The 15,028-nt window shown below is 39.6% G+C and overlaps 1 protein-coding gene across 1 annotated transcript in view; it reads left to right on the top strand.

Moving 5' to 3' along the window:
• The first annotated feature begins 472 nt into the window (after positions 1-472).
• Positions 473-15,028, top strand: part of lonp2 (lon peptidase 2, peroxisomal) — a 65,350-nt gene continuing 50,794 nt past the window's right edge. The window contains exon 1 of the mRNA XM_061970264.1: positions 473-786. Coding sequence (XP_061826248.1) covers positions 554-786 — 233 coding nt within the window. The 5' untranslated portion in view covers positions 473-553. The remainder of the gene's footprint in view (positions 787-15,028) is intronic.

The following is a 15,028-nucleotide window of genomic DNA, read 5'->3' as shown; positions in this document are numbered from 1 at the left end:
ACCGACATCATATTGATTGGTTCGGAATGGGATGGCACTTCAAGTTCATATGTGAGTCAAGGCAGGTGGCCAAATAATTTTGGAAATATAGTGTATATAAAAAGTACCTTTTAAATTATAAAAGAAGTCGGCTGCGTATGTCACTTTTACACCAGCATTGCGTGCAATTGTTTACAAACATGTGAGTTTTGACCCCCACGGCTTGTCGTCATCAGTCAGGAAATAAAACAGGAAGTCGTTGTCCTTTATTCGCGAGGAAGAAAAAAAAAAAGTCATAACACAGCGCTAATAGTATACTGTATATTGCTGTAATCCTGAAATTCAATGATAAAGGTATTTTGACATTTTTAATCAAATCTGAAATTCTAAAAAAAAATCATTCTGGAGCGAAACCTCCTAACAGGTCCGCGTAGACTATTTTATTTTGAAAAGCACACCAGGAAGTGCATATAGTCCGCTGCTGTAAGGATTGACAGCAGAAGGCGAGTTCGTAATACTCGACAACAACTGCGAAGTCACTTCTCAGCGTCCACCGACGTTGTAATATTAAACAATGTCCTCCTTAAGCGCTATTAAGATACCGAGCCGCCTTCCGTTGCTCCTGACCCACGAAGAAGTGCTCCTGCCGGGTTCCACCGTCCGTTTCAACGTGGACTCTCCTCGGAACATGCACTTGATCAAGCACCGCCTGCTGAAAGGGACTTCACTGAAGAGCACCATAATTGGTGTGATCCCCAACACCAGAGACCCCCAGAAGGAAGCAGAAGACCTCCCCCCTCTGCACAAGTAATGTTGATAATCACACACATATTCCATAGTGATGTCGCTAATGTCACGCAAAAATATAATATTTGCACTGTTGCTTGGTTAAAATGTATTTTGAACATGTGTGCAATTACAAGTGATTTATCATATAGGTCAGTGTTTTTCAACCTTTTCTGAGCCAAGGCACATTTTTTTTCATTGAAAAAACCCAGAGGCACACCACCAGCAGAAAACATTACAAAACTAGTCATAAGTGTCCCAATACTTTTGTCCAGTTGTAGGCCTAAGTGTCCCAATACATTTGTCTACTTGTAGTCTATAAGTGTCCCAATACTTTTGCCTAGTGTTAGTCCTAAGTGTCCCACAACTTTTTTCCAGTGTAAGTGTCCCAATACCTTTGTCCAGTAGTAGTCCTAAGTGTCCCAATATTGCCTCGACCACACCTGCGCTTCCTTCTTTCACCCATACAACATAGCTCCACCCGCACATTACCTACCTTCTCTGCATAGTGGGGTCACGCTGGTGCTTCCTGCCTTTACCCATTCAACATATCTTTACCTGCGCATTACCTACCTTACCTGCATCCTGGGGTCACACTGGTGCTTCTTTCTTTCACCCATACAACATATCAATCAATCAATCAATCAATGTTTATTTATATAGCCCTAAATCACAAGTGTCTCAAAGGGCTGCACAAGCCACAACGACATCCTCGGTACAGAGCCCACATAAGGGCAAGGAAAAACTCACCCCAGTGGGACGTCGATGTGAATGACTATGAGAAACCTTGGAGAGGACCGCATATGTGGGTAACCCCCCCCCCTCTAGGGAGACCGAATGCAATGGATGTCGAGTGGGTCTAACATAATATTGTGAGAGTCCAGTCCATAGTGGATCCAGCATAAAAGAAAGAGTCCAGTCCACATTGGGGTCAGCAGGAAACCATCCCGAGCGGAGACGGGTCAGCAGCGCAGAGATGTTCCCAACCGATATACAGGCGAGCGGTCCACCCCGGGTCCCGACCCCGGACAGCCAGCACCCCATCCATGGCCACCGGACCTGTGTGTCTCCCCTTCCACAAGGGGTAGGGGGGAGCAGAGGAGAAAAGAAAAGAAACGGCAGATCAACTGGTCTAAAAAAAGAGGGGGCTATTCAAAGGCTAGACATTACCTACCTTCTCTGCATACTGGGGTCACGCTGGTGTTAGTCCCAAGTGTCCCAATACTTTTGTCTAGTGTTAGTCCTAAGTATCCCAATACTTTTGTCCAGTGTAAGTGTCACAATACTTTTGTCCAGTGGTAGTCCTAAGTGTCCCAATACTTTTGTCCAGTTTTAGTCCCAAGTGTCCCAATACTTTTGTCAAGTTTTAGTCCCAAGTGTCCCAATACTTTTGTCAAGTTTTAGTCCCAAGTGTCCCAATACTTTTGTCAAGTTTTAGTCCCAAGTGTCCCAATACTTTTGTCCAGTGGTAGTCCGAAGTGTCCCAATACTTATGTCAAGTTTTAGTTCTAAGTGTCCCAATACATTTGTCAAGTTTTAGTCCTAAGTGTCCCAATACTTTTGTCCAGTTTTAGTCCTAAGTGTCCCAATACATTTGTCAAGTTTTAGTCCTAAGTGTCCCAATACTTTTGTCCAGTTTTAGTCCTAAGTGTCCCAATACTTTTGTCCAGTGTAAGTGTCCCAATACTTTTGTCCAGTGGTAGTCCTAAGTGTCCCAATACTTAAAAATGAAACTCAGCAGCTGATATTGACAGTAAAAAGTCGCTCTCGCAATTGTTGGATATGAATTCAAACCATAACCAAGCATGCATCACGATTGCTCTTTTCTCAAAGTAGGTGTACTGTCACCACCTGTCACATCACGCCGTGTCTTATTTGGAGTTTTTCGCTGTTTTCCTGTGTGTAGTGTTTTAGTTCTTGTCTTGCGCTCCTGTTTTGTTGTTGCAAAGACAAGATACTTAACGTTCAAACTGGAAAACTTAATTTTTTGCAAATATTAGCTCATTTGGAATTTGATGCCTGCAACATGTTTCCAAAAAGCTGGCACAAGTGGGGAAAAAAAGACTGAGAAAGTTGAGGAATGCTCCTCAAACACTTATTTGGAACATCCCACAGGTGAACAGGCTAATTGGGAACAGGTGGGTGCCATGATTGGGTGTCAAAGCAGCTTCCGTGAAATGCTCAGTCATTCACTAACAAGGATGGGGCACAATTTTTTTTTTAACGCCCGATTCACGCCAACACTTCCTTTTTGACCCTAGAGCCGCGCTGTCGCGGGGGATCTTGGCTGCAGTTCACTTGCTGCACTAGCGAGCAGGAATGGACAAAGGCTGGCTGAAATATTTTGTACCGTATTTTTTGGACTATAAGTCGCTCCGTAGTATATGTCACACCTGCCGAAAATGCATAATAAAGAAGAAGAAAAAAACATATAAGTCGCACTGGAGTATAAGTCGCTTTTTTGGGGGGAAATGTATTTGATAAAACCTAACACCAAGAATACACATTTGAAAGGTAATTTAAAATAAATAAAGAATAGTGAACAACAGGCTGAATAAGTGTACGTTATATGACGCATAAATAACCAACTGAGAACGTGCCTGGTATGTTAACGTAACATATTATGGTAAGAGTCATTCAAATAACTATAACATATAGAACATGCTATACGTTTACCAAACAATCTGTCACTCCTAATTAGGGATGTCCCGATCCGATATTTGCAAAAAAATGCGTATCGGCAAGGCATGGGAAAATGCCGATCCAGATCCAGTTTTTAAAAAAAACAACTCTGGTCCGTGTTTTCCAACGCACCGATTTAAATAATACATTCCACTTTTCTGCTGCTCCCTAATTTTCGTTCCGATTTTCCAGCACACTTTCAACACATCCACAGGTCTGTGATTCTCACGCAGATGCTTTTAGCTGCAGGCATTACACGACAGGCTCTTCTCACTCTTTCCTGTGTCTCCCTCTCACAGACAGCAAGCGCACCTTCTTACACACGTCACATACTGTCACGTCATACGTCACATACGTGTACGTCCTCTCCCAGCAGAGACGTAGCAGCATGGCTAACGTTAGATGTGATGCTAGCGCAGCCGTGCGAGCAACCTTCCCTCTTAAGGTGCGCGCCTGTGCAATTGCGCACTGCTCAAGCGTCCTCTGCGCACAGCAATTATATGCCACGCACAAACTCAAATAAAAAAATAAGCGCATAACAATTTTCGACACACGGACACGACAGAGAAAACAGTTTTCGTCATCATTGTTCAAATATTGTTACGTCTGTCGAGACTCTTATCTCCATTCGGTGCCACACGCCCACACCATCAAAATGCCGAGGCAAACATTTCCACATCAACACTGTATGAAAAAAATAGTGATTTTTTTTAGTTGTGATTTCCTTCTCTGCATGAAAGTTTAAAAGTAGCATATATTAATGCAGTATGAAGAAGAATGTTTTAATGTAGACACATAGAATCATCATACTGCTGTGATTATATGCATCAAGTGTTCATTCAAGGCTAAGGCAAAATATCGAGATATATATCGTGTATCGCAATATGGCCTTAAAATATCGCAATATTAAAAAAAGGCCATATCGCCCAGCCCTAGTTCAATGATGCCATTTCTGTTTGTCATGTATAATTTTGTCTATTTCGTGTTTATCCTTAATTAAACAGGTCAGTTTCTTGCTACCAACCATTGTGTATTATTCAAACTCCCCTAATTCAGCTGGCTAGTTGTTATCAAGAGTACTAAAACCCTTTTCAACATGATTCTGACAACTAAGTAGGCTAAATAACTTTAAACTTTAATACATGCTCGGATAGGCCAGTATCGGTCAGTATTGGTATCGGATCGGAAGTGCAAAAACAATATCGGTATCGGATCGGAAGTGCAAAAACCTGGATCGGGACATCCCTACTCCTAATCGCTAAATCCCATGAAAACTTATATGTCTAGTCTCTTACGTGAATGAGCTAAATAATATTATTTGATATTTTACGGTAATGTGTTTTTAATTTCACACATAAGTCGCTACTGAGTATAAGTCGCACCCCCGGCCAAACTATGAAAAAAACTGCGATTTATAGTCCGAAAAATACGGTACATTTTTTAAAAACATGTTCTGGTTGAGTCCCCAATTACAGAATGATTAGCATTTATTAATCATTACAGAAGGTTCAAACATTCTCATGCAGCATAGTGTCATAACAACAAGATATATATGGGGTGGCATGGCGTAGTGGGTAGAGCAACCATGCCAGAAACCTGAGGGTTCGCTCCCCGCCTCTTACCATCCAAAAAATCGCTGCCGTTGTGTCCTTGGGCGGGACACTTCACCCTTTGCCCCCGGTGCCACTCACACCGGTGAATTGAATGATGAATAATAGGTGGTGGTCAGAGGGGCCGTTGGCGCAAATTGCAGCCACGCTTCCGTCAGTCTACCCCAGGGCAGCTGTGGCTATGAAAGTAGCTTACAACCACCAGGTGTGAATGATTGATGGGTTCTACATGTAAAGCGACTTTGGGTACTTAGAAAAGCGCTATATAAATCCCAGTTATTATTATTATTATATACTTTGTAAAATGACCATGGTAGTATGCCATATTTTTAACAAGAACAGGAAGAGATATTCCCACACCTAACATGTTTTCATATGTCGACGAATCATTGCACGCCTGTACTGTACATGAATGTGATATTATTAGATTATTTACAGAATCTGCACTGCAACCACATAATCTCTCCACTCTGAGATGAATTAAGTATAACCTATCCTATTTCATCCTAATGGATACAAAACTTATTGGATATCGTGGGGTTTCTAGTTTTCTTTATAAGCCATAATTCTCTGATTTAGAATAATTCAATCATTCGTTTTTTTTATAAAAAGATCATGTATTGCTTTTTGTTCTGGTGAAATTATTATAGCAGTGTTGTTAATAGCAACAGAGCTCAGAAAGGCGGACTTTAACCTGCAGTCCACCAGGCCAGTCTGGTTGCACTATTAGTACTTCTGCATGTTTTCCTTCTGCTTGCCTCAGTTACTGGACAAAAAAATACAACATGTCTTGTGTTTTTTTAATGATGGGATAACATTTTTACAGTATGTAAATCTGATAGGCATCCAGTACTAATACCAATAATAATAATGAGAAACATGCTGTTTTGAAAAGGAGAATGATATTAGAACTGGCGCCAGAGCAATAAATTGTAGTATCCTCTTGGTAAATGGTAGATCTTTATTGTCATTGCACAAGTACAACAAAACTTTGTTTTCAGCACAAACCCGTTCAAGATTAGACAAACAAACAGTGTACAGGGTTACAGAACAGAAACGCTGATGGGTCACCACAAGGCGCCCCGTAAAAGGTGGGGAAAAAGGTAAAAACGCAGGGGAAGGATGAGTAAAAAATACAATCTAGACTGGGCTCCTAAGGGGGTCCAGTCTGGAGTGGGAAAAAACCTCCATAGCAAAGCACATATATATATATATTACAACGTACATCTCGAGATATCTAGTAACAGAGGGAAGGGCGAGGTCATGATGGTAGGCCGCAGCTCTCAGGCGCTGACCATCCATTCATCACCCCTATGGGATTTGCGTCGAGGGCGTTGGATTTGTGGTGGGGTATGTGTGTGTGGCGTATATTTTTGTGGTTGCAAGTGTGTGTGTAAGCCCGTATTGTGTCTCTGCTTCCGCGGCCTTGGTGTTCTTGCCAGTCAGTCCAAAGTCAACAACACCAGGTGTGTGTCCATGAGACAAGAAGGGAGTTTGTTGTGTCTTCGCTGCACTGTCCTTTCGGGAGAGTCTCTCGAAGCCAGGGAAACAATCCAAGTTAGAATGTTTTATGCGAGTGAAAATAAAATTTGCTTTTCACTCTAAATTGTCTATGACTGGTCCTCAAAAACTGCGGGGCAGACAGTCCGATGTGATCCAAAATCCCAAGAGTGTCCACAGTTCTTTTCCGCATCCTCCAATCCTTTGTGGCAGCTTTGGGGTACTTTAAAGACTGCCAGCAACTTCCAATTTGTCGACAAACTTCCAATTTGTCGACAAACCAGAGCAACGCTTACTCCAATCAGCAGATGTCCTGTTGTCATAATTCCGAATAGGTAGATATCTTCACGTCCTCAACAGAAAAGGGTCGCCAGGCACGCGGCACTCCTTCTTCTCCCAAGAGTCCGTCGTGTGTCCAGCAACAACCTCTTCGTCACGACAGCAGGTTCCCCCAAACCCAAGATCTTGTCAATTCCGTTGAGGCCAGTTAAATAGTTCCAATGTTTAGATTTGGAGAGCTGTGCAAAAAGAGGCAACAAGAAAGTTAAGACAAGCAGGAGAGATAAGGGAGAGGGAAGGGGAGCGTCCACCGTCGATGAGTGCCAGAGAGAAACGTGCTTGGAATTACAGTAAATGAAACAAATGCACTTCTAAAAAAACAATTGACAGCTGCTACTATCCCTGAGGCTTTGACCACTCTCTGTAGGTTGATTGATGGATTAAAATGTGTCTGACTGGTATTCTAGTATGCTGTCATGCAGTATTTTGGTCAACTTTCCCTCCAGGAAATCATGTAAAGCAGTGGTCCCCAACCACCGGTCCGTGGACCGGTACCGGTCCGTGACGCATTTGCTACCGGGCCGCAGAGAAACATTAAATAATTAATAAACGACTGCATTTTCTCCAACTTAACTTTCGCCTGTCCGACTAGACCAGGGGTGCTCACACTTTTTCTGCAGGCGAGCTACTTTTCAATTGATCAAGTCGTGGGGATCTACCTCATTCATATATATAATTTATATTTACTTATTTATGAAATATATGTTTTTGTTAACAAGTTAAAGATGTTTAATGATAATGCAAGCATGTTTAACACATATAGTTAATATTGTTAAAAAATTAAAGGTGTTTAATGATAATACAAGCATGTTTAATACATATAGTTGATATTGTTAACAAGTTAAAGGTGTTTAATGATAATACAAGCATTTTTAACACATAGTTAATATTGTTAAAAAATTAAAGGTGTTTAATGATAATACAAGAATGTTTAATACATATAGTTAATATTGTTAACAAGTTAAAGGTGTTTAAAGATAATACAAGCATGTTTAACACATATAGTTAATGTTGTTAACAAGTTAAAGGTGTTTAAAGATAATACAAGCATGTTTAACACATATAGTTAATATTGTTAATAAGTTAAAGGTGTTTAAAGATAATACAAGCATGTTTAACACATATAGATTCCTTTCTTTCATGAAGACAAGAATATAAGTTGGTGTATTACCTGATTCTGATGACTTGCATTAATTGTAATCAGACAGTGGTGATGATAATGTCCGCATTTTCGAATGGAGGAGAAAAAAAGTCCTCTTTTATGTCCAATACCACATGAAAGTGGTTGGTTTTTGGCATCTTATTTGTCCAGCTTCCATACTCCTTTGTATACACTTTACAAGAAATACATTGTCGGCAAACTCCGTAGCTTGCTAGCTTGTGCACGCCAGCTTTCTGAGACTCTTATTTTGTTAGCGCAACTGTGCAACTGTGCAGTCGGTCTTTGGAGTTTTGACGACAGGTACGGCGCCAGAGTCTGTTGAAATAAAGTGTTTCTCGCCTTCCAGTCGGTAATTTTAATGAGCTGGCAGCAGCCAGCGTCATCTCAGAAGACCCTCGGGTGCCGTGAATGTCAATCAAGTGACGAAAGTGACGTCATAGTGAAGATTTATGATCGCTCATTTTTAGGACTATTTTTTTAATGGCTGGCTGGTGATCGACTGACACACCCTCCGAGATCGACCGGTAGCTCGCGATCGACGTAATGAGCACCCCTGCACTAGACACAAAAATAAGCTTGTTTACAGATGCACAATAAAACTCCTGATAGGAAGTTGCCTTTTGTTATATTTGTTATAACTTTGTGACATGATACAATGCACATTAATAAACATATAAAATATAAATGTGATCTCTTTGCAAAGAAAGAAGCCCAGGGCTCCCACTAATTCAGCGTTATAGTGAGTAGTATTTTTCATGGAAAGCCGGTCCCTGAAAATGATGTCTACATTCAACCGGTTGGTGGTGCAAAGAAGGTTGGGGAACACTGATGTACACATAGTATTTTACGGACCATATGGTGCATCGGATTACAAGGCGCACTGCCGATGAGCGGGTCTAGTCATCTTTTTTTTCATACAAAAGGCGCACCGGTTTATAGGGTGCATTAAAGGGGTCATATTATGATAATTTTTTTCTAAATGTAAAAGACTTCCTTGTGGTCTACATAACATGTAATGGTGGTTCTTTGGTCAAAATGTTGCATAGATGATGCAACATTTTAAGTTCCATATAAACGGAAAATAACAGAGCTGATTTGACTCGGTGTTTGAGAAAATGGCGGATTGCTTCCCGATGTGACGCCACGTTGTGACGTCATCGCTCCGAGAGCGAATAATAGAAAGGCGTTTAATTCGCCAAAATTCACCCATTTAGAGTCGGAAATCGGTTAAAAAAATATATGGTCTTTTTCTGCAACATCAAGGTATATATTGACGCTTACATAGGTCTGGTGATAATGTTCCCCTTTAAGATTACATGGAATAAAAAGCTTCATGTGATAATTTAACAAACACAAGCTTGTGGCAGACACCGTGAATGCAATTTTAAATCCATAACTTTAATAAATGACTTACTAGTTCAACAAAATAGAGTTTTTACAATTACAATATTTGTTATCATAATAATGTAATTATTCTTAAATTTATTTGGAACTTAAAATGTATCTCTTCATACATGAAAACACTAGCTCATGGGTATTTTCATTAAAATGCATTTTTAATGATTCTCTATGTAGGAAATGCCCTCCAAAGCATCTTAAAAATGGTAACATCTCTTCAACTATCTACAAACTCCGTTTCCATTTGAGTTGGGAAATTGTGTTAGATGTAAATATAAACTGAATACAATGATTTGCAAATATTTTTCAACCCATATTCAATTGAATGCACTACAAAGACAAGATATTTGATGTTCAAACTCATAAACTTTTTTTTTTTTTTTCAAATAATAATTAACTTCGAATTTCATGGCTGCAACACGTGCCAAAGTAGTTGGAAAAGGGCATGTTCACCACTGTGTTACATGGCCTTTCTTTTTAACAACACTCAGTAAACGTTTGGGAACTGAGGAGACACATTTTTTAAGCTTCTCAGGTGGAATTCTTTCCCATTCTTGCTTGATGTACAGCTTAAGTTGTGGTATTTTAGGCTTCATAATGCGCCACACATTTTCAATGGGAGACAGGTCTGGACTACAGGCAGGCCAGTCTAGTACCCGCACTCTTTTATTATGAAGCCACGTTGATGTAACATGTGGCTTGGCATTGTCTTGCTGAAATAAGCAGGGGCGTCTATGGTAACGTTGCTTGGATGGTAACATATGTTGCTCCAAAACCTGTATGTACTTTTCAGCATTAATGGCGCCTTCACAGATGTGTAAGTTATCCATGTCTTGGGCACTAATACACCCCCATACCATCACAGATGCTGGCTTTTCAACTTTGCGCCTATAACAATCCGGATGGTTCTTTTCCTTTTTGGTCCGGAGGACACGACGTCCACAGTTTCCAAAAACAATTTGAAATGTGGACTCGTCAGACCACAGAACACTTGTCCACTTTGTATCAGTCCATCTTAGATGAGCTCAGGCCCAGCGAAACCGATGGCGTTTCTGGGTGTTGTTGATAAACGGTTTTCGCCTTGCATAGGAGAGTTTTAACTTGCACTTACAGATGTAGCGACCAACTGTAGTTACTGACAGTGGGTTTCTGAAGTGTTCCTGAGCCCATGTGGTGATATCCTTTACACACTGATGTCGCTTGTTGATGCAGTACAGCCTGAGGCATCGAAGGTCACAGGCTTAGCTGCTTAAGTGCAGTGATTTCTCTAGATTCTCTGAACCCTTTGATGATATTACGGACCGTAGATGGTGAAATCCCTAAATTCCTTGCAATAGCTGGTTGAGAAAGGTTTTTCTTAAACTGTTCAACAATTTGCTCACGCAATTGTTGACCAAGTGGTGACCCTCGCCCCATCCTTGTTTGTGAATGACTGAGCATTTCATGGAATCTACTTTTATACCCAATCATGGCACCCACCTGTTCCCAATTTGCCTGTTCACCTGTGGGATGTTCCAAATAAGTGTTTGATGAGCATTCCTCAACTTTATCAGTATTTATTGCCACCTTTCCCAACTTCTTTGTCACATGTTGCTGGCATCAAATTCTAAAGGTATTAATTATTTGCAAAAAAAAAAAAAGTTTATCAGTTTGAACATCAAATATGTTGTCTTTGTAGCATATTCAACTGAATATGGGTTGAAAAGGATTTGCAAATCATTGTATTCCGTTTATATTTACATCTAACACAATTTCCCAACTCATATGGAAACAGGGTTTGTATATCAATAAACTCGTCAGAAGTGCTGCAAGCCTTGAAGCTAAAAAGAGAAGTTTTCAAATGTTTGTTAAAAGTGTCAACACAGTCAAGATCACGGTGGGACTGGTGCAAATTGTTCCAGAGTCTGGGAGCTATAGCATGGAATGCCAGTTCACCACAGGTTTTAAAACAAGTTTTTGGGATCTTTAGAAGACCCTGGCCTAAAGACCGGAGGCTGCGCCCTGACGAGTAGGGGCATAACAAGTCAGTGATGTACTGAGGGGCCCCACCATGCAATGCACAGAAAGTCAGGACTAAAATCATAAACTCAAAGCGGAATTTGACTGGAAGCCAATGAAGACTGGATACCACGGGGGTAATATGGGCTGTTCTGGGTTCTGTTCTGGGATCAAAAGTCTGGCAGCTGCAATTTGTACAGTCTGAAGTCTCTTTAGCGTTGACTTGTTGAAAAGAGTGAAAATAGAATTGCAATAGTTAATACAAGACGAAATGAACGTGTGAATGATAGGGACACACAGAAGTGATCACGGCGCCACTATAAAGAGTTTGTCTGCGTTCGCGCCTATAATAACAATGTCACTAATACTTGGTTAATATTCAAGTCTAAAAATGTAAATGGAGTATTTTTGGCGCTTTTTGGATATTTTTTTATTGGGTTTATGGGCAGAATAGAGGACCTCCCATTGGCTGTGCTGTAAGCGGACTTTTTTTTTCTTTTTTTTTACGTTACATGTTAAAATGCATTAAAAAAACATACATTCGTCGTCATATCTTTTATAATAATTGTGAACGATAGGAGGGTAAAAAAAATCCTCCTCTGTAGCTGCAGTGGATAAACTTATCGTTTATTCCTTGGCAGAACACACTTTCTGTGGTATCTCCCATACTTGCCAAACTTTGAGACCTCCGATTTTGGGAGGTGGGGTTCGGGGGTGGGGGGCGTGGTTAAGAGGGGAGGAGTATATTTACAGCTAGAATTCACCAAGTCAAGTATTTCATATATATATATATATATATATATATATATATATATATATATATATATATATACATATATAAGAAATACTAAGTCAAGTATTTCATATATATATATATATATATATATATATATATATATATATATATATATATACAAGAAATACTTGACTTTCAGTGAATTCTAGCTATAAATATATATTTATTTTATTATATATATATATATATATATATATATATATATATATATATATAATAATAAATACTTGAATTTCAGTGTTCATTTATTTACACATATACACACACATAACACTCATCTACTCATTGTTGAGTTAAGGGTTGAATTGTCCATCCTTGTTCTATTCTCTGTCACTATTATTCTAACCATGCTGAACACCCTCTCTGATGATGCATTGCTGTGTGGCACGCACAAAAGTGCTTTCATCAAATGCACTAGATGACAGTATTGTCCTGTTTAAGAGTGTCACAACATTGTCACAATGTTGTGACACTCTTAAACAGGACAATACTGTCCTGTTATTATCATTGTCATTATTATATATATATATATATATATATATATATATATATATATATATATATATATATATATATATATATATATATATATATATATATATATATATAATAAATACTTGAATTTCAGTGTTCATTTATTTACACATATACACACACATAACACTCATCTACTCATTGTTGAGTTAAGGGTTGAATTGTCCATCCTAGATGACAGTATTGTCCTGTTTAAGAGTGTCACAACATTGTCACAATGTTGTGACACTCTTAAACAGGACAATACTGTCCTGTTATTATCATTGTCATTATTATTATTATATATATATATATATATATATATATATATATATATATATATATATATATATATATATATATAATAATAAATACTTGAATTTCAGTGTTCATTTATTTACACATATACACACACATAACACTCATCTACTCATTGTTGAGTTAAGGGTTGAATTGTCCATCCTTGTTCTATTCTCTGTCACTATTATTCTAACCATGCTGAACACCCTCTCTGATGATGCATTGCTGTGTGGCACGCACAAAAGTGCTTTCATCAAATGCACTAGATGACAGTATTGTCCTGTTTAAGAGTGTCACAACATTGCTGTTTACGGCAGACAAACTGCTTTACGGTAGATGAAAACGTGATTGCTGTTGTTGTGTGTTGTTGCCGCGCTGGGAGGACGTTAATGAAACTGCCTAACAATAAACCCACATAAGAAACCAAGAACTCGCCCTCCATCATTCTACAGTTATAACGTGATTGGGCAGATACGCTGTTTATATTGTGGGAAAGCCTGAATTTCGGGAGATTTTCGGGAGAAAATGTGTCCCGGGAGGTTTTTGGGAGAGGCGCTGAATTTCGGGAGTCTCCTGGAAAATCCGGGAGGGTTGGCAAGTATGGTATTTCCTTCAAGCTGCTTTTTTGTGGAGAATACCATCAGTAGCTTTTCCACATATCTGCTTTTTAAAAATGATCTGCTGATGTGGGAGCTGGCTGCTGCTTCAAGAGGTCCTAACTGCATGGGTGCCTCGTGGGTTGACTGCTCGGTCGATCGTGTTTTGTTGACAACAAAAAGCCGCAAGGCAGCTCGTATCTCAAATGACACGCAAGTTGAGGTGACACTGTACTGTATATCCACACATGTTGCCTCCACTTCAGTCCAGATCAGCTTGTGCTGCCTGATTACTTCTTGTTTTGCAAGATGTATCCGTCCGTAGGTTTGGGGTTGCTTCATGAGGGATTAAACTATTAGTTTACAGTGAAAGTAGGATGTGGTATCGTGAGGGTATGATAGAATTCAATAGGAGGACCATTCATCTATCTTTTGGCATCAAATTGGAGAAGAAATTGACTAAACAGTGCAGTTCTCCCTGCTCCTTGCTACTGCTTCAAGATTCACGAGCCAGCCGTGAGAAATTCAGGTCTAAGCCAATGCTTCCTTTCAGTTGGACATGCCCAGAACATGTCACAGAGTAGGTATCCTTGAAGCAGCAGTTGTAGAAGCCTAAGCTACACAAACTGGTGTCTCTTAACATGGAGATCAACTCTCTGAATGAGGTCTTCACTCCTCATTATTGGTAGCAGAAAAAAGAACTAACTGCTTGTGGCCACGACCTTGTCCTTTTCGGTCAATCGCCATAAATGACCATAGATGAGGATGCATGGAACTAAGGGTTTACTGGTAAATTGACAGCTTTGTCTTTTGGCTCTACTCTCTGTTTCTCACAACAGACTGACAAGGGACTGCGGAAACAACTTGGAAACTTGGACGCGAGTGAAGATTCCAATTAGACATTGGCACATCATTTCAATGTGGTTATAAAAATGGCTTTTCAATTTTACTAGTAAGAAAACCATTACATAAAATTTAACCCAATTCATTTTACAAAAAAATTGTGCAAATATGCAGCTGGAAAAGTGCCATTGCAGCTTATTTAGTTCATAACTGGTGCTGTCTGGTTTTGATCCTGTGTTGAGTGGTTCAGAAATTTCCAAGCTAAGGGGCTGAGGTTAAAGGGAACATATTATAGAAAACTGATGTTAGGAGTAAGACCATTGCCAGTACCGTTATTATTGTTCAAATGTTACAACGCCATTACTGTTACTTAGAGGGAAATATGGCACGCTATTTTTGTAATGTCCCGCTTGAGGTTAAGAAGAAACATAGATCATGATTCACCTTCAATCGCTTTATTTACTAGCCTCAACAAAACGCAATTAGGCGGTGTTGACCTACGGATTATTGCAGATAAAGTATATTA

The sequence above is a fragment of the Nerophis lumbriciformis genome, linkage group LG10, assembly GCF_033978685.3.
Source record: "Nerophis lumbriciformis linkage group LG10, RoL_Nlum_v2.1, whole genome shotgun sequence".
Classification (NCBI taxonomy): domain Eukaryota; kingdom Metazoa; phylum Chordata; class Actinopteri; order Syngnathiformes; family Syngnathidae; genus Nerophis; species Nerophis lumbriciformis.
Note: the sequence above shows the minus strand (reverse complement) of the source record. Positions and strands in the feature narration are given on the sequence as shown.